The sequence below is a fragment of the Biomphalaria glabrata genome, chromosome 12 (genome assembly GCF_947242115.1).
Source record: "Biomphalaria glabrata chromosome 12, xgBioGlab47.1, whole genome shotgun sequence".
Classification (NCBI taxonomy): Eukaryota; Metazoa; Mollusca; class Gastropoda; family Planorbidae; genus Biomphalaria; species Biomphalaria glabrata.
This window is the reverse complement of record NC_074722.1, coordinates 26,771,680-26,793,698: the sequence shown is the minus strand read 5'-3', so window position 1 is coordinate 26,793,698 and position 22,019 is coordinate 26,771,680. Positions and strand designations below refer to the sequence as shown.

The 22,019-nt window shown below is 36.4% G+C and overlaps 1 protein-coding gene across 5 annotated transcripts in view; it reads right to left on the bottom strand.

The window, feature by feature from the left end:
* LOC106079083 (collagen alpha-1(XII) chain-like) overlaps positions 1 to 22,019 on the bottom strand; it is a 171,696-nt gene that overhangs the window by 28,382 nt on the left and 121,295 nt on the right. For all 5 annotated transcript variants that reach the window (XM_056007152.1, XM_056007149.1, XM_056007150.1 and 2 more), the window contains 2 exons: positions 19,501 to 19,635; positions 18,356 to 18,463 (listed from right to left, as the gene is read on the bottom strand). In XM_056007152.1, the coding sequence (XP_055863127.1) occupies positions 18,356 to 18,463; positions 19,501 to 19,635 (243 nt within the window). The remainder of the gene's footprint in view (positions 1 to 18,355; positions 18,464 to 19,500; positions 19,636 to 22,019) is intronic.

The window sequence follows — 22,019 nt, the reverse complement described above, 5'->3', positions numbered from 1 at the left end:
CAACAAGAAAGTATGAGATTTTTGTTTTTTCTTTTAATGTTTCCATCACTATTTTTCTCTTTCTCTCTTGTTCTTTCTCTCGTACTCTTTATTTCTTGCTTCCTCTCTTTGTCTCTCTTTCTATCTGCTTTTCTTTCTCTCTCTTTCTTGTTCCCTCTTTTTCTTGCTCTCTTTCTAGTTTTTTTTTCTCTCTTTTTATCTCTCTTGTTCTTTCTTTCTTTTTTTCTTTTTTCTCTCTCTTTCTCCCTCTCTGTGTCTCTGTCTCACTTTCTCTTCTTTTTTCTTTCTTTCTCTCACTTTTTTTTCTCTTTCTCTTTGTTTTTCTTTCTTTCACTTCTTTTTCAGCTTCTTTATTTCTCTAGCGCTCAACTGGACTCATTAAATGTTATACTGACGGAGATAATGTTGGGACACGGTTACTATACGGCAAGTGTGGCCAACCGTGACACACGGTCAAGTATTGTGTACCTGGCCAGTTAGTGGACTAGAGACCGACTACGAGTGTGAGTTGTAAAAAAAGAGAGGGGAAAACCATCGAGTGGAGTTGCTTGTATATAAATGTTTGCCTTGAACATATGTTACTAGTAAATTCTTTCCAATGAAAGGAAATTGTTTGACCACAGAGCACCTGGCCCAATACTTCTCCGCCTAAACACCCTGCTCCATATTAAACAATACATTTCACATTCCACGAACATTTCACAATCAACGAACATTTCACATTCAACGAACATTTCACATTCAACGAACATTTCATATTCAACGAACATTTCACATTCAACGAACACTTCACATTCAACGAACATTTCACATTCAACAAACATTTCACATTCAATGATTTCTTTAAAATTTGCATAAAGGAATCACAGATCACGTGCTTAGTCTCTAGCTTCCCCTCTGCCTCCCACCTCCCCCTTCTTATTGGTTCACTCAACCAGTCCTGGTTTTCACCTGCATTCACTCTTCAGATTCATTCCCAACTCAACAAATGTCAGTAGGATACCTCAACTCCACAAACACTTTTTTTTTGGTACCAACTGCAAATTACACTGTCACAACTTACACTGTCACAACTTACACTGTCACAACTTACACTGTCACTACTTACACTGTCACAACGTACACTGTCACAACGTACACTGTCACAACGTACACTGTCACAACGTACACTGTCACAACTTACACTGTCACAACTTACACTGTCACAACTTACACTGTCACAACGTACACTGTCACAACGTACACTGTCACAACTTACACTGTCACAACGTACACTGTCACAACTTACACTGTCACTACTTACACTGTCACAACGTACACTGTCACAACTTACACTGTCACAATTTACACTGTCACAATTTACACTGTCACAATTTACACTGTCACAATTTACACTGTCACAACTTACACTGTCACAACTTACACTGTCACAACTTACACTGTCACAACTTACACTGTCACAACTTACACTGTCACAACTTACACTGTCACAACTTACAACACTTATATTCACAACTTTTAAAGTTATTTCACTCTTACAATCAGGTTTCTTTCTCTCTCTTTCCAAGTTTCTTGGAGTTTCTTTTTCTCATGTGTTGATTTTTTTCTCAAAACTGCGTTACAAGTACACAGTAAGTGAATCTCACACTAAACCAACAACCCCACACTAGTACCAACAACCCCACACTAGAACCAACAACCCCACACTAGAACCAACAACCCCACACTAGAACCAACAACCTCACACTAAACCAACAACCTCACACTAAACCAACAACCCCACACTAGTACCAACAACCCCACACTAGAACCAACAACCCCACACTAGTACCAACAACCCCACACTAAAACCAACAACCCCACACTAGTACCAACAACCCCACACTAAAACCAACAACCCCACACTAGTACCAACAACCCCACACTAGTACCAACAACCCCACACTAGTACCAACAACCCCACACTAGTACCAACAACCCCACACTAAAACCAACAACCCCACACTAGTACCAACAAACCCACACTAAAACCAACAACCCCACACTAGAACCAACAACCCCACACTAGTACCAACAATCCTACACTAAAACCAACAACTTCAAACTAACTCAACATCACTCTAACAGAACCTCATACACACTTTGACTTCTAACACCAACTCAACCTCATACTAACTCAACCCCACACTAACTCAACCTCACACTAACTCCTCACACTAACACAACCTCACACTAATTCAACTTCACACTAAACCTCTCACAAACACAATCTCACGTGCCTGGGAAGTGAAAGAGGAAGTCACAAATAACTCTGACGCCAGATTTCAGACAACGCGTGAATCTCGCAGACGTCAAAGAAACGCCCACGTGTTTGCTTTTTTTTCTCTAACAGCTCAACCAGAAGACGATTTTTTTTCTTTGAAATCACAAAAAAAAAAAAAGCGCAAGGAAAAAAAACAACATACATTTCATTAAGTCTTTAACGACACTCTGGTGTGTCATAAAGTTTTTCGAAATAAAGCCTATCAAAACTATAAAGCAAAATAATCCTTTTAGAATAAGATTTGCGACATTTAAAAATGTCATTTTTATCGTTCCCCCACTTTGAGAATACACATTATCTTAAAGATTATTGTACACACGACAGTTAATGTCTTTAGATAAATACAATGTAGAGAAAGGAAAGACTTTTGATACCAAATAAATTTTGAATTCAAGAATGAAGCTAATAGAGGCCATAAAGACATCGCTTGTATACTATTGGGCCTATATATTCTTTGGATTTGTTTTTTAGTTGAATAACTTCACTTCCAAAGTGTCCAAACAAGGCCTATATATTGGTCTGTGTTGATATATGTACAATGATCCAGTTGTCAGCTGTTATTCTTCATTGAAAGGAAAGTATGTAAATTAATGTGCTACGATAGTTTTATTCTTTTGGGTCTCTTCTTTTCTTCTTCGTTCTCATTTTACATGTCGGAGAGTTCAGATCAGTAATCCTATATTTGAGATGAACCGCGCAGTGGTTTCCAGATCAGGCAGTTCTCCGTATAGTTTTATTTTTCTATAGGAGGGTTTTGGGTCCAGAGTCTTTTCGGGCCTCTTAATATAGTATGCAGCTTTGAAGGACATGGCCAGCATTCTCTGGTGATGCTCCATCATGGCAGGTTTCGCTCGTCCCGACTTTAAGCTTCCGGGACATAAGTGAGTCACAACTATAGGACTTAACCAAAAGGCGTCGTTTTCAACATTTGACTTGGATTGAGACCAATTGTTATAGAAGGCCTGAACACTGACCTGCAACGTCACAACCTGTGGGCAGTTTAGATCAACCTGTAAGACGTGACCACAAGTTATTGGTCTAAACTGCCCTCAGAGACGTTGCAGTTCAGCGTTGAAGACTTCTATAATGAATGATCTCGCTTGGATAGCACAGCCCTAACGTAGTGTTTGTTATTGAGATCATAGTAACCTTTATCAATAGTTAGCAGTAGCATCTTTTAATATGAGAGAAAGTGGTAAAGAACGAGACTTAGGCCTATATATATATGTTTGTATGGATGGATGTGTGTGTCTGTATATAATTAATCTCTATTACATTCAGATCCTTCATTCTTTTGGAAGACGTTTATTGTGCCCAAGAATAGGTTCTTCCTGGAGTTAGGGGAAAAAATGTAGACTCCTAGCCCAGCAAGGGGTCTTGGGGAGCGCTGAGAGCTCCCCTAGCACGGGGTGGAGCCCCGCCGCCAAGCACTATTTCTGGTATTGAAAGCCAATTAAATGCATATTCTGAGGTACCTACGGTGCATTATTTTGCTATCAAAAAGTTTTATTTTAAAAACCTTATGTACTATTCTTACTTACTTAGACCCTCCCGCGCCGTTCGGCGCATTTGCTGGCACAAACTCAAAACCCCTTGGTAAGGGATTTCAAACTCAAAACCCCCTGGTAGGGGGTTTTAAACTCAAAACCCCTGGTAGGGCTTTTAAACTTAAAACCCCTTGTAGGGGGGTTTTAAACTTAAAACCCCCTGGTAGGTGTTTTCAAACTCAAAACCCCTGGTTGGGGGTTTTAAACTCAAAATACCCTGGTATGGGGTTTCAAACTCAAAACCCCTTGGTAGGGGATTTCAAACTCTAAACCCCTCAAATATATATATATAAATTTATAAATATATATATATATATATATATATATATATATATATTTATTTATTTATATATATATATATATGTATTTAAATATGTTGCTAGATACTGAAAGCCTCCTAACAATAAGCCACAGTAACAAGTTGATTTATATGAAGTAACAAAGTGATATTCTGATCTAGAGCTACAAAAGTGGGAAATGTTGTGGGGAAGATTAGTGTCCTAGATTTATCTTGTTTGTTCTAGTTGATAAGACAATTTGTGACATACGCGGATTCGGAGGTGCCGTAATTATAGTTTTAACACTTTAAGGAAGAATGACGTGACACAGTGATGATATATTTTTCTTGAATTTGATTCAACTCGAACTTAAGAAACACTGAATGTATCTCATACACTACAGATACAGCAGGTACAGCAGATACAGCCCTAGTGTTGCACGAACGAATGGAATAGTTCAAGTAAGCCACCACGCCATGAATGTGCCAAGTGTTCCATTCATGAAATAGTTTAGAGAATATCTGTGGGCAGGATACAATAATACGTCTTAGAATTAGTTTAATTGTTCAGCAATCGATGAGGAATAGGTTTAGTAATACTGACATAATCTCCTATTTTATCTAGTACGTAAACAAAATCCCATTTTTTGAGCTTTACCTACACACACACACACAAAACAAACAAAAGACAAAAGATATCCATTCCGTCTACGCTATCAAGGAACAAGGATTTAAAAAAAATACTTTTAAAAAAAAGCTTATATAAAGGAAAGAAACTAAACATTTATAGTCATATATGACACTACTGAAATATTTATTTTGCCTTTTCTATACCGAACAAAAATAATCAATTACCAACTCATTGATTCGTGTTTTGTTAGGGGCAATGAAAAAGTTTCCATTTCATCCGAGAATAGGAAGTTGGAGAAATAATGTGTACACAATTTGTACCCGACAGACAGACAGACAGACAAACGGAGTGAGGTAATAATTTTTTTTTTAAAGAAAAAATTCTTTAAATGAAGGTTGATAAAAACGGTAATTAAACCCCCGACGAACACAAGAAAAAGGTTCTGAGAAAACTAGTTCAGAAGATACCAGGCCATTGGTATTTAAGTACTTCAAACAGTCAAAGTTTGAGTTGTTCTGTTGGGAGAGAACGGATCCCATGTCTCGCTAATGAACGTAATCTAAATTCATACGGCAGTGAAAGTGTTAAGCTTCAAAGCTAATTGACCGACTTTAGACTCGGGTCTTTTTTACTCGCTGAAAGACATCGTCTTGGTCTTCCAAATAATTATCCATGTTCCTGGATTCTCCAAGTATCACAATTCTAAGAGTTGCTTTGGAAGATTCTCCAAGTTATTTCTTAATGGAGTGAGAGTACTTCCCAGCACACTCTGGTACTTAGACCACGTGATAGAAGAAACCCAAGATCTGGCGTTAAGTCTACATAGGTGCTTTCTAACTTTTAATTTACTGAAAGATGTTTAGGTAGCAAGTGAGTGGTTTTAAGATATACGTGAACTTTTGAATAGGAGATCTCAATTTGTGAATGAATGAGTGGTGAGTTGGGTGGGGAATAGATAGATAGATAGATAGATAGATAGAAAGATAGATAGATAGATAGATAGATAGGTAGATAGATAGACAGATAGATAGACAGACAGATAGATAGATAGATAGATAGATAGATAGATAGATAGATAGATAGATAGATAGATAGATAGACAGACAGATAGATAGATAGATAGATAGATAGATAGATAGATAAATAGATAGATAGATAGATAGATAGATAGATAGATAGATAGATAGATAATAGATAGATAGATAGATAGATAGATAGATAGATAGATAGATAGATAGATAAATAAATAGATAGATAGATAGATAGATAGATAGATAGATAGATAGATAGATAGATAGATAGATAGATAGATAAATAGATAGATAGTGTTACGTGCGCATCTTAGTGTGAATGTGAAATGGTGCGATTGCGTGTGGAAAGGAGAGAACGACCGCAATGGAGGACTATGAACAAGAAAGTGGTTTCAGTGTTAATAAAGATTAAAGTATTTATAAACTGTGATTTGTCGTTTACATGTCTAAAGAGTCTCATCCAATATGAAAACGTAACAAGTGGCGCCCAACGCAAAGGTAAAACCTACGTAGTCCTTTATACACAGTTGATCTCCTGTCAACAGACAGTAGAGATATCATATTATATAGTCTAGATCTAGTGACAGGATACTATTCAATTTGATTAATATTAATAGAAAATGGCGGACAAGGCTGAGGTAGCAGCGTTGAAGGAAGAGGGAAGGTTGTTGGAGCTTGAAGGGGCAGAACTAAGAAAATACGTACAAGAAAGGTTGATGGAGAGGGAGAGATTAGCGATGGAAAGAGAAAAAGAAAGGGAGAGATTAGCGATGGAAAGAGAAAAAGAAAAGGAGAGATTAGACATGGAGGACAAAAGAGAAAGAGAAAAGGAAAAGGAAAGATTAGACAAGGAGGACAAAAGAGAAAGAGAAAAAGAAAAGGAGAGATTAGACATGGAGGACAAAAGAGAAAGAGAAAAGGAAAAGGAAAGATTAGACAAGGAGGACAAAAGAGAAAGAGAAAAGATAGCCATTGAAAAGGAGAAGAAAAACGAATTAGTCGCCATTGAAAGAGAAAGATTAGCGTTTGAAAAAGAGACAGCAGAGAAAAAGTTAAAAACAGACCAAGGAAAGGAGAATGATAAAAGAAAGAGTGACTCTACAGGGAATAAACTGGCAAAATATAAAGGTTTGATATTCAACGAAGACAAAATGGACATAGACATTTTTTTGAAGAAGTTCGAAATAGAAATGAGAGAACTGGAGTACCCTGAAGACAAATGGACATTCTTATTGTCGAGATCATTTACAGCGGAGGTGCCTTCAAAAATATGTATGAACCAGGGTAACTACAGCATTGTGAAAGAACAACTACTTCGAACTTTCGGGAAAACAGAAGCTTTCTATCGCCAACAGTTTGTTAATTGTGAGATAGAACCAGAGGATGACCCGCAGACCTTCTTGGACAAAATGAGCAGCCATTTCGATAACTGGATAGAAACCGCTGAGGTAGAAAAAACCTTTGACAGTCTTAAGACATTTCTCATGCTGGACAAAGTGATGTACGAGTGTCAGGAGGAATTAAAAATATTTCTGTTGGAGAGGAAACCGAAATCCATAGAAGACATAGTAAGACTGATAAGGGCTTATAAAGTGGCACATCCCGAGAAGAAATTATCTAGAGGCAATGATATAGAAGAAATAGTTGCCTTTAACAGAACATGTGAGACACAGAATAACTGTCACAGAACAAGGGAGACACAGGATAGACAGTATAGACGGGGTACATATGAAAGACAATATGATAGCCGCAACGGAAGATATCAAGGAAACAGACAGGAAAGAAAGGACTGGGAGAAAGGTAGAATAGAGCAAGGCTTATCATTGTCATCTGATACTGGAACATTGGAGAGTTTTCAGACATTCGTAGGGAACAAGGCAGCCAAGACCATCAGGGATACAGGGAGCACTATTATTGGAGTGAATAAGGATTTAGTGGAAGACCATGAATATACAGGCGAATCTAGGAAGTGTGTTATGTTTAATGGGAATATTGTACAATTACCGATTGCTAAAGTTAGTATAGACACACCGTATTTTAAGGGGACAGTGGAAGCTTGTGTTGTAGATCAGGGTGAGATAGATTTAATTATTGGGAATATTCATGGGGTGAAAATATGTTCAGTAAGGGAGATTGAGAATTGGAAGAAATATTATGGGATAAAGTCTACGCGAGGTAGAAATGGGGATGTGGAAGAAGACATAAGATCTCATACATCAGATGACATGGGTAGCAGAGAGCACGAGAAGAAAGAATTAACAGATAAGGTAGAAAGCAATGCAATAGGAATGGGTCCAAATCAAAGTAAAGTAAGGCAATCAGTGGTACAGGGAAAGCGATTTAAACCCACATATAGGCGTACAAGTCCATACATCTTATGCTTTAATTGTGGGAGAAGGGGACATATTAGAAGACAGTGTCAACAGTTAATTAGAATTAAGGAATCAAGGTACAATAGTGGAGAGGCGTATACGAGAAAAGAGAGGGATATTAGCAGCCTAGAAAACAGTACAGCTAGATCATTCGGTAGTAGGATCACAATGGGACATCATTGCAAAGGAGGGAAGCGGAAAGGATGGCATGTCAATAATGTTAGAATTATATAGATATGATTAGAAAAGGTAGGAATGATGGACACTAATTATTGTTCTATTCTACAATGAATAAATATATGTGTAATGAAGTAAATATTGTTGTTACATATGCATATAGGTTAAGGATACTACATTATAGAATTTTGTAAAGGCTACATAGGAAATGTAAAAGAGTATAAGTACTGGAAAGTAGATACGTAGATGTTGCACAATGTATTTAATTATGTGTGGTTCTGTTGGATTATAATTATTCTATTAAAATTACATTTGTAAGAAAATTATCGAAATGATGTGGTAGAAATACATAAAAAGAAACGTCAAGACTGGAATTATTATATAGGCCTGATGATACTAAGACGTAAATAGCATTGGATTAAATCTATGGTAGCCTATGAGGAGTGTTGTTAGTTATAAACTGGGCCATGTTGTTGAGGCTACAATATACATGGAGCAAGATAGACTTTGTTTGTTAACTATTTGATTGCGACTGGAATGATGGTGTTTGTACATGCATAAAATTATGAGTGGGGAGTTGTAATAATAGAAATATGATTACTTAAAGATATATGTTAACAGAAGTGGTTTCAATTGCTCATAATAACAGTTATTATTGTGATGAATATAATTGTTATTCCATGTTGGAATTGTATTGGTATTAACATGACATTGTGTTTGAGTTTGTTTAGTTATTACATTATGGTTTTCAACTTGGAATAGTCTGATAATATATTCAGTGATTTGTATCTTGGACGTTCGATGTACATCGAACTTGTTAAACAGGGGGGGTGTTACGTGCGCATCTTAGTGTGAATGTGAAATGGTGCGATTGCGTGTGGAAAGGAGAGAACGACCGCAATGGAGGACTATGAACAAGAAAGTGGTTTCAGTGTTAATAAAGATTAAAGTATTTATAAACTGTGATTTGTCGTTTACATGTCTAAAGAGTCTCATCCAATATGAAAACGTAACATATAGATAGATAAATAGATAGATAGATAGATAGATAGATAGATAGATAGATAGATAGATAGATGAATAGATAGATAGATAGATAGATAGATAGATAGATAGATAGATAGATAAATAGATAGATAGATAGATAGATAGATAGATAGATAGATAGATAGATAGATAAATAGATAGATATGTTAGATAGATAGATAGATATATAGATATATATATAGATAGATAGATAGATAGATAGATAGATAGATAGATAGATAGATAGACAGATAGATAGATAGATAGATAGATAGATAGATAGATCGATAGATAGATAGATAGATAGACAGATAGATAGACAGATAGATAGATAGACAGATAGATAGATAGATAGATAGATAGATAGATAGATAGATAGACAGATAGATAGATAGATAGATAGATAGATAGATAGATAGATAGATAGATAGATAGATAGATAGATAGACAGATAGACAGATAGATAGATAGATAGATTGACAGATAGATAGATAGATAGATAGATAGATAGATAGATGTTGTCTAGAGCACTCCCACTCTAGAATTAGTGCCATGTATGAATCCAAGATAAAGTTTAGGCTTCTTGAAATGCACGGAAATATTTTTTTTAATTCCTCTAACTGGCACATTCTGTTGACCTGTTGAAGACAAGATGGGGTATCTTTTTGTTTTTTCTCAAGCGAAACTTTTAACAAAATCTGGCCAATAGGTTTGCATCAATTAGACAACTCTTGACTCCAACACCTGTGATGCCCGAAATAAGGGAGAGAACCGAGAAAGTCTATAATTAGATTTTAGCTTTGCAGTGTCAGCATCAGAAAAACGTGAAAATAGAAAAGTTGCTGGTGTGGTGTTACAGCTTACTGGGAGACCGTCAAAGGCTTTCAAAGGCCAATGGGACTAATGGATAGGTCTATGTCAAAGAAATGCATGTGATTTATTCAATATCGTGACATTATTTGAGAGTTAATGCGGGACTAATTTAATCATTTGGAAGAATTCTGAGAGTGTTGGACTCTATTTATATCTAATTTGATTTATTGATGAGTCGACGAGATAACGGACATAATATGTCGTGCATATCCTAATTAGTAAAGACTGGGATATTGGATTTTCTGGGCCTCTCTGAGTCCACCCAGCTCTAATGGATACCTGACGTTAGTTGGGGAAAAGTAAAGGCGGTTGATCGTTGTGCTGAGACCATGACACCGTCAGGCCACAGACCCAGGCCACCTCTACATCTTGTGCCCTATCGACCTCAAGGTCTGAAAGGGGAACTATTACTGTATATTATTTTGGTGTAGCTATTTGAATATAATATTTCTTAAAGTAAGGACATTTTAAAAATAGATACAAACTTATCAGTAGTTAAATAAAAAAAATAGATCTATTAATGTCCAGTACTTTAGACACTAGATAAGGATAGCGATGGTAATAAAGTATAAGCATTATTGTCCGAGGTAAAAAAAAATATGATTAATTACCGATTTCTATAAAATGAATAAATAAATAAAAAACATATAGGATTTTTAGCAGTCCCTTTTGGAAGGTAATTGAGGCCAAGTGATCTCCCCTGTGCTAGACGTAGTACAAATAAACGGAGGTGCTGTGTGGTCTTTGAAGCGTTTCTCGGCAGCCCTTCTGTTACGTAATCTCTATATGAGCTCCTAGAAAGAGATACTCAACCGAGACCCCACCCAGCACAGCTGTTGTACGAGAAGGACCGCCTCTGTACTGAACATATTTAGCAACGAGTAGAGCTAACACCAAACTTGATTCCCGTTTAAAAAAAAATACTTTTCATGATCGCTGGCATAGAGTGCATGGAAGTACGTTATAGGCAAGTGCGTCTGATGGAGTTTACAGGAAGTGTTTCGTCACAGTGGTCACATTTGATATTGGAATGTTGACGCGCCTGAACCAGTCCGAACACATTCTATATATGTTTTGACGCTTTCATGGGACGCGGTGACTGAGTGATTAAGCGCTTATCTTCCGAACCTGGGGTCCTGGGTTTGAATCTCGATGAAGACTCGGATGTTGAATTTCGGGATTTTTTAGGGCGACCCTGAGTCCAAACAACTCAAATGGGTAGCTGACTTTAGTTTGGGCAAAATTAAAAGCTGTTGAGCCAAAGAAACAGGTGACCTTTACATCATCTGCCCTATAGGTCGTTGTAGTAACCTAATGAGACACTACAAGAAGACATGTCTTGATCCTAGGCTCTAATGAACAAGAATGACAAAACAGTTCACGATAACACAGTAAACACACACAAGCTGACTTGAACACCAAGACATTTTGACACATAAGAACAGATCAGTTCACAACACACAACAAGAACATAAATACACAACAATCGTAAAGTCTGAAAGAGAGATTTTATTTTTCATGACGCTTTCAGTCATTCTAAAGTAAGCGGAATCTGGTATTTAGTGGTGGTGGTGGTTGGGGGGGGGGGGTATAATGTCCTACCTTAAGGACAAAACGACGTCTCCTTATTGAGTTCTTAATTCTAAAACATTTTCGTGTTTACTTGATTAATAACCTACTTATAAAGTATTTATGCCTACAGACTCTAAAGCCAATACATACACACACAATGATTATTAACTCTGTCTGTCTGGTAAAAAGATTGAACATATTTTCGCCCCAATTCCTTTTAAACCTGACAAGACATGAATCAATTAAAAAAATCAAGCAATTAGTTAATTGTTGGGGATTATTTTGTAAGGGAAAGAGCCGTTAATTACTCCCATTTATCTGACAATTTCAAGGTTTAGCTCCCTTTCTGCTATAAAACTAAATTAATTAATTAAGACTAAGACTAAGACTTCTTTATTTATCCTTATGGAAATTTGTTTTCATTACAAGAACTCTTTTCTCATATACAGACAACTAAATTACTAAATAATTGGTTAATTTTTGGCTTGATTCGTGTATTGTCTTCCACTAAATCAACCAGAACAGCTTGGGAGGGGGGGGGGGAGGGGGGAGAATGTGAAAATCCCCCGGGGCCCCACTTGAGGAGGCCCCAAAATGAGTGTTTTTTCTACATTAAATATTAAATATTACTCAAAATGGAGGGGCCTCAATAAGGTTAAACCCCCCTTGGGCCCCCATATGATGGCAAATTCCTAGCAACGCCACTGCCACTATGAATAATTAAACAACATTTCCAATTTTATCAGAGAATGAGAAGTGGGAGCAACAACGTGTTAAAACGTAATAAGGGAACTAAATCCATATATATATATATATAACCACATCTCTCATTAAGTAGCAATTTTTCCCATATCTCGAAATCAAACATAACAATTAATAAATTAATTTACTTTTTATTGATTCATGTCTTGCCAGGTTCAATGAATAATCGTATTAAGTTTAAACTTGATCCGAGAATGGGAAATGGAAGATACACCATATATCAATTGTACCAGACAGACAGTCAGAGTGAGTTGATATAAGCTTTGTAAAAACACTAGACCTTAGCAAAAACCCACTCATGTCCCTATAGGACATCTAATTTCAGAAAAACAATACTTTAATGTGTGTGCTTACAATTTTATAAATAGAAACCTGTTACGTTGAAAGCGCTCCATATTGAGAGAAGCTCAGAGCGTATAAACATAACCATCAAACAGTTACAGACAAATGTGAGGAGTTCAAACACTAAATGTGTCTGTAGCATAACGAGTCTATTTACAGAGAAACTTTTTCAGCCCCAACGCCCTCTAACAAGTGTCATTGTCACTCTATGACGTCATAGACGCAACTTCTCATGACCCACATTTTTGAAATTTAAAAACAAAACTGTACGGGTTCGCTCACACTTTAGACGTAGGTGATGGAACGTTTGTTAAAATGTCGTCTGCTGTTTCATGGTGTCATTTTTTTTTTTTTTCAGAATAGTGAATAAAAACAAAAAGACTAAAACTATTTCGATATTGGCCATGATTGTGTTTTGATCGCGATATATATGTAAGTTGGAGGCGAGGTGGTTGAGTGGTAAAGCACTTTTTGGCTTCCGAACAGGGAGGTCCCGGGTTCGAATCCTATTTTTTTATTTCGGAATGTTAATGGCGCCTCTGAGTCCACCCAGATCAATAGTTGATGACAAATGAGTGTTTTGGAAAGGCATCTTTGTAAAATGTTTGTAAAGGCTTTACGTGTTTCGGATGTTCTGAAAAACCTCTTCAAGACATGGTAGCTGTGTGCGAGCTCATATAGGTCTCACCAGCCACATGAGGAGGCATAAAACCCCAGTGCAAAGCCCTCAGCCCCCTGGAATCCACCCAACTCTAATGGGTACCTGACTTTAGTTAGGGAAAGGGAAGGCGGTTGGTCGTTGTGCTAACCACATGACACCCTGCTCGTAAACAGTTGGCAATAGTAACAGATGATCTCAGCATCGTCTGCCCCATACATCGCTAGGTCTGAAAGGGGAAACTTTACTCTTTACAAAGATCAGACCGTTCTACATTCTGATACATTGTATTTTGTGAGGTTGGGGGGCGAGCGCGAGTCTTCATCTCAAGGTTTACGGGAAATGAAACTCGGTCGGCTTTGAATAGCAGTCAGTCAAACAATTACAAGACAGGAATGTCGTAAACAAGATGTCGCTATTCAACTGACCCTGCACTCTTTCTTCCCAGATTGTCATTTAGACTCTAGATCTAATGTCGCCTGTAAAGCGATCCATCAGCCTTCTGTTTTACAATATCGGTGACCTAAAAATTACCACACCAACATGACCTACAAACGGGCGACATCCGGACCAATGAAATGCGTAGTTCCGACAGAGCAAAGTGCATATTGTGTGTGTGTGTGTGTGTGTGTGTTTTGTGTTCTAATAATTGTTATAGTCGATTACAGAATATTAAGAATGGACTTCGATTCTTTCACAGTAAAAATAGAGTCGAGTTACTTGATTCTAAAAAATAATAATGAAACAATTATTAACTTAGAAACATATAGTTTCTTCACTTTTGTAGGTAGAAATGATATCTTAAAAAAAGGTAGTCCGTCTCTCAAGGAAATGTAGTAAGTTTAGAATTGAACATTCAGAATAGATTCTGTTATTGACACTATAACATTTTAAAATGTTACTCTCTTGATACAAAACTATAACTTTTATTTGAAATCGTGAAAGTCGCTGGGAAGATGCTCGAGTCAATAACAGAGATGTCCTTAGAGTGCGAGTTGTTTGATCTTCTAAAACTCAGGGATTAAACTATAGGAAAGTATCGTCTTAAACTGTTTGAAAGTATCATCTTAAACTATTTGAAAGTATCGTCTTAAACTATTTGAAAGTATCGTCTTAAACTATTTGAAAGTATCGTCTTAAACTATTTGAAAGTATTGTCTTAAACTGTTTGAAAGTATCGTCTTAAACTATTTGAAAGTATCGTCTTAAACAATTTGAAAGTATCGTCTTAAACTGTTTGAAAGTATCGTCTTAAACTGTTTGAAAGTATCGTCTTAAACTGTTTGAAAGTATCGTCTTAAACTGTTTGAAAGTATCGTCTTAAACTGTTTGAAAGTATCGTCTTAAACTATTTGAAAGTATCATCCTAAACTGGAAGTGTTTTGTTTTATCTTTAAAGTAAAAGTACAATATGAAAAATATATAACAGCCACTCAACACCATCGTAAGTCTATGCAATTATAGACAGTGCGCTCTATTTTGCTTTCCCTTTTTAGATTTATAGCAGTTGTCTTCAATGTAGACATCGCTTTCCCTTTTTAGATTTATAGCAGTTGTCTTCAATGTAGACATCGCTTTCCCTTTTTAGATTTATAGCAGTTGTCTTCAATGTAGACATCGCTTTCCCTTTTTAGATTTATAGCAGTTGTCTTCAATGTAGACATCGCTTTCCCTTTTTAGATTTATAGCAGTTGTCTTCAATGTAGACATCGCTTTCCCTTTTAATAGACGTTTAGACATACAGAAAACATAATCAGACATTGGTATTATATAATTTCATAGTTCGTCATGCCGATTGCTTCAGCTATTCAACTTATTAATTTGGTAGGAAGTATTTGATATTCATTTAGAATCGACGATTTCAGTTGTAATATTTTAATTATAAGCTCAAAAGCAATTCATACCAAGCATAAAATTTCTCTAAAAAATAAATATCTTAATTGCTTATAAATGTTATTGTAAGATTTTTAATTAAAAATTTAAAAAAATATTTCATTAGAATTTTGTACTTGCTAGGTCATAGGTTTTAAAACAAAGGCAACTAATAGACCATGACACTATTTTTATGGTTTGTTTCATTCCTATTTAACATAGTCATAGTTTTATTTTTATTTAAAGAGCATACACAAAGTACTGCGCTAAACTAATCACAGCTATTGACAGAAAACTATGCGAGTTCATTATCAGCAGTCAAGATATTTCTAGAACAGGAACACGTCAGGAGGCTACAAAAACTAATTTGAAATGCAACGATTTGAACACTTATGTGTAAGGTCAAGGTGTTCACAGACATTCATCACTCAAATTAAAACATTTTTTTCCCCAAAGAGACGTGTACTTTACTGGAGCTGTTGTTTTAATTATTGTTTCAACAACTTCTAATAAGATTTATTAACATGGGAAGCTGTCATTATGTGCAGTTGGTGTGAAATGTGGGCCAGGCACCTAGAACGTAAACTGAGGCGCAAGGTATCCGTGAGACAGTTAACGGACAGGTTATAGACAGCTGAATAATTAAAACAAGCAAACTATGAAAAAAAAAAGGACTCCATATTTAAAACTATATAACTTAATAATGTAGGATATATTTTCCTTTTTTTATATCAAACAAAATAATTAATTACCAATGATTAAATGACTAATTGGTTAATTTTGTAGTGTTCGGGCAGATCATCAACCACCTCAGGACTTAGGCATGGACACAAACAAGACGTGGAGATAACGGAGACAGAACGATGTGTTCAGAAATGTTGGGCATAATTACTCCGGGTCGTACCGCTGACGGACAGACTTGATGAACTGAACAGACACGGAGAAAGTTAAAGCATGTTGAGAAATGATCAGGAAATCAGGATGTTTTTGTCATCAGCACCTGGCTCATTAAAACGCCTCTCATTTACCTTTCTCCTCCCCACCTTTTCATTGGGGCTTTAATAAGACTAATTAATCCATGATAATACAAGAATATTTGGCTAAAAATGCTAATATTTTGAATACCAAAGTTCTAGGGATCAAATCATAATGAATGGCATAGGAGAAGAAGGCTTTAGTATTGCTGCGTGAAGTGTTCAATAAACTTTGAGTAGGTCCCAGCTATTTCTGTCATATTTGGTTTCAATGAAATCCTTTTGCTACATTATAGTTTATGTTGTTTTTAAAAATAAAACCTGAAAGAAAACATTTTCATTGCGCATACCTTACCACATACTTTGGAAGTAAACTAAATTCCTTATGTATACAATTACAGACGCGCGCGTGTACCAACAGTTTTAATTGCGTACATCTTGGTACATTTTAAGCTGAATTTTTCTCTACAAAAATTCATCCACACACACATACAGACACATGAACACAGACACTGAGAATACGCGACTAAAACACATACACACTTGAGCACATTCGCTCCCCCACAGAGAGCATTAGATTTCAATCAAGTTACCAGGTATACCCCCTCTACCTTTTCTGAGTTACTGGACTTTTTTTTTCCAATTATTAAAGGTTAAAGTGTTCCAATCAACTTGGGCAAACTTTCTACAAACGGTGTCAAAGACATTATACAAGAATCTTCGCTCTTCAACGCAAAAGCACTAAAGAGTTACCAGGTCCAATAAAATAATATCAGAAACGAGCCGATCCGCAGTGTAGCATACTCCCCTCCCCCTCTTTTTTTTTCTGAGCCTCGCTCTCTGTCACCGCGAAAGTTACGTGGGGTAACTCTAGTCCGACATACAGAAATAGAAGAGTTATCTTTCCATGACTTTTTCATCGTGGTGTCCCGCACGAAGAAAATCATATATGGATAGATAGATCCTAACTATAATTCATTGGATCAATTAATTGAATCAGTTGTGAGAACTATACAAAACCTTCATTGGCTATCTGTCCGATCGCCTCTCGTCTTTTGTAACGATTAATTTAAGGAAAAGTTTCTTTGCTGTAAATGACGTTTCCAAGAAAAGATGAAATCATAATTTTATCATGTGATTGATGAATTGACAACGAGATGGTAAGGGATTTACAGCGGCCAAAAAAAAAATGAAACAAGAAAAACATTGGTAAAAAATATATTGTTGAAAAAGACAATAACTCGTTATTAAACTTAAAATATAATAGAAATAGAACATTTAAAAAAAATCTAGATCTAACATTAGACCTAAAGGTTTGATATAGAACTCTTAAGATCTAGTCTATATCTACCTAGATGTAATCTCTATTAGATTTATGTACATATATAAGCAACGCTTATAAACTTCAATAAAATTAAAGCAACTTTAAATTTAATAAGTTATCACATAATTACACTGATACGTCTGACTACACCATGTTGGCTCTAGACCTAGATAAAGTCTCTAGCCAATTTAACACTTATTTTTTTTATTTTTGAAAAATTATAACGGTCAAAGTAGAGTTTTCCTCGTGCGGCCAACGAGCTAGTAATTCTTTTCTCAACAGTTAAATTGCTAGAAAATCTTTATAGCCGTTTTTGAGATCAGCTATCCGCCCACCCACCCAGCATCCATTGCTCTTCCATATTGGAGCGACTGGTATAGAGGTCTTGTAAAACGAGAATAACAATAACAGACAAAGGCCATTGTTGAGAGAAGAATACATTGGAGGTTTTCCTTTAGTCTTAAATGCATAGAGTATATCAATAAACAGAAGCTATTTTTTTTAGTGCTTGACCATTCATTGGGTGGTAGTTTAACTTTAGTACAACTAGAACTGCTGTGTGGGTGAGCATGAAAGTGTGAGACTTGGACTTACCATTTCGGACAACGTCCATCCACGTTGTTGTGGTCGACATGGGTGTGGTGCTTGTGGTCGACTGTGTGGTTGTTGTTGTTGGTGTGGTCGTCGTTGTGGTCGTTGTGGCTGAAAGTAAGACATTAGATCTTGCACATAAGTGGTTGGGTAATTGTAGTAGCCTAGATGTCTTGAAAGAAACATTTTCTAATCTGCATTGGGATTTGAACCCAAGTTCTCTCTGTCAGGAAATTATGTGTCATACGCTACTCTGTCATACACTCTACCATACAATCTGTCATACACTCATACACACTGTCATACACTCTGTCATAGTAGTCATACACTCTGTCATACATTCTGTCATACATTCTGTGATACACTCATACATTCTGTCATAAATTCTGTCATAAATTCTGTCATAAATTCTGTCATATATTCTGTCATAAATTCTGTCATAAATTCTGTCATAAATTCTGTCATACATTCTGTCATACATTCTGTCATAAATTATGTCATAAATTATGTCATAAATTATGTCATAAACTCATACATTCTGCCATAAATTCTGTCATAAACTCATACATTCTGTCATAAATTCTGTCATAAATTCTGTCATATATTCTGTCATACACTCATACATTCTGTCATACATTCTGTCATACATTCTGTCATAAATTCTGTCATACATTCTGTCATACATTCTGTCATACATTATGTCATAAATTCTGTCATAAATTCTGTCATAAATTCTGTCATACATTCTGTCATACATTCTGTCATACATTCTGTCATCAATTTCTGTAATACATTCTGTCATAAATTCTGTCATAAACTCATACATTCTGTAATAAACTCATACATTCTGTCATACACTCTGTCATACACTGTATGCACTCTGTCTTATATTCTGTCATACATTTTTCATACACTCTATCATTCACTCTGTCATACACGCTGTCATTCACTCTGTCATACACCGCGTCTTACGTTTAAAGCCTAAACATTTATGTCAATTCGTTTAATATCCCAATAAGATGAAACCTCACAGAGTCTTTTTGGTCAATGACCCTTATTTAGTGTCCATTAAAATGGCAGCGTCAAAGGACCCTCCACACACTCCTCTCCCTCTTCATGTACGTGACCCCGTGAACTCACGGACTTACTTGTGGTGGTTGGCTCCGTGGTCGTGGTGGTTGTTGTCGTAGGCAGCGTGGTCGTGGTGGTTGTCGTGGAGGTTGTGGTTGGCTTCTTGGTCGTAGTTGTGGTTGTGGTTGTCGTCGTAGTCGTTGAGGTTGTCACTGAAATGAAACACAATGACACTGTTACACACATACACACACACAAATATCAAATCGCGGATTGTTCTGTACAGACATAGCAGGAATGTTTTCTAAGTTCAATATTTGCTAACATATAGAAGAGAAATGATTCCACTTCTGAAAGATTAATGGTATACTTTCTTAAATAGTTAAATGGAGGAATAATTATAATTATCTAGTATTTGGTGTATATGCTGTACAGACAATAAAGAATAAGTTTTGAATGTAAATGTCATCCTTTTCTGTGACTTACGGTTAACTAGGGTGTCATTTAGCCAGCACAACGACCAACCGCCTTTATTTTTCCAAAATTTAATTTCAGCAACCCGTTAAAACTGGGTGGACTCAGGGGCGCCTTGAAGATCCCGAAATTAAAAATCCCAATCTACACCACGATTCGAACCCGGGACCCTCCGGTTCGGAAGACAAGCGTTTTGTAGTGTTTGTTACTGTTGTTTAAATGTTGAAATGTAACTCAGATCTTAAAAATCGAAATGTAACTAATTGAAGATTTTTAACTTTTGTGATTAAAGTAATAAAAGAAACAGATTTGAAGGTATCCTTATGTGATACAAGAGAAAATTCAACTCCAGATACAGGAATAGGTTAGAGAACTGGTCAGCATATCGACTAGTCAAGTTGCTTTCCTGGTAACTATAGTCACTCTCTCGGAGACCACTGGGTTTTAACCCAGACCACACGTCACGTAAAAAATATACATATATTTAGGTGGAATCAAACCCGCTACTATCGCATAAGCATCTAAAGGCTTCCCCATTCGACCACCCCGTTCTGAAGTAAAAAAAAAAAAGAAGATAATAACCAAGTTTGTAGATTATGGCGGATGTCAACTAAGTTTGTGCTTATACAAAGTCGGTCCACTTTGAACTGAAGGGTAAACAGCGTTAAAATATGTCAAGAATGAGGTGATAGATGTTTCAGTAGGAACGAACTAGCTGCTCTAAGTGCACTCATGTTTTGTTCTGTTTTATTTTACAATTGCTATTTATATTTGACACTTTCTACATGGATGTAAATGAAGAGCTGGTTAGAAGCTGGTCGTAAACTCTAGTGGTGCGAACGTACAGCTCTGCGAATGCGAGAGTCGAATGGAGTCAAAAATTCGTGTTAAAAAATTGAATCTCATTTATTGCAAGCTATAATAGCGCACACAGTTGGGTGTTTGTCCCAGACCGATGGTTATAGAAGGCCTGAACACCGACCTGCAACGTCACAAGCTGTGGGCAGTTTAGACCAATAGCTCGTTGCCACGTCACAGGTCTGTACGACGAGGTCGGTGTTGGGGCCTTCAATAACGAATGATCTCGGTTTTGTTAAGCTAAGCTGAAGGAGCGTCGTGCTAAGGAAGAGAATGTCGTGGGGATAAGACAAATGTCGTGGGTATAAGGAGAATGTCGTTGCTTCAATCTTCATACTTCTTTTTTTATTATTTTTTTTTAAATGTGAAATAAACTCCGAATGTTTAGTTTACTTTAGGATTTGAACATCAAGTAGGAATTAATTCAATACAAGCAAAATAGAAAAAAAATACTTTTAAAAAAATTATCTAAAAGAAGAACTCCACATTTACAGTCATATATCTCAATGCTGTAGGATTATTTTCCTTTTTCAATATGAAACAAAATTAAGTAATTACCACTATATAACTAACAAATAGTTTTTATTTATTTATTTTTTATTGATTCGTGTTTTGTTAGGACTAATGAGTAATCGAGCAAAGTTTCACATTGATCCGAAAAGGGGAAGTAGGAGAAATAACGCGTTCCTAATTTGTGTCAGACAGAGACAGAGTGAGTTGATAGAAGTTTTGTAGGGAAAAAACAACAACATATCTATATGTTACTCGTGTTTTCACTCCACAGCAAGATCCATCTTTAAAAACAGGTAAGTGCTGAAAAGTATTAGACTCGCTGTTGGTATGTTCAGTCGAGACATTTCTACTCTGTCTTTCTCTTTAAAAACTTATCATGGCGTTTAGGCGTTTTTTTTAAATGTGTCGCTACATAAAATAAAATTGTTAGCAGCTCTCAAGTTTAACGCGATCTCCTGAAGACATCAGCAGGTATCTCTCAATTGTTTACAATCTTTCAACATTTTGTTTTAATGATGGCCTTCCTTGAAAGTTTTCATCTCTTTCTCCTGAACGTCATTGCTTTTGCACTAAATCTAGAGCAGGGGTTCTCAACCTGTGGGTCGCGACCCCCTTGGGGGTCGATTGACGATTTGCCAGGGGTCGCCTAAGACCATCGAAAATATAGATTGTCATTGTCTATTCTTCTATTGCTGTATGTGTGTGTGTGTGGGGGGGGGGTCGCGTCAGAGTGGGGGATTGTAAAAGGGGG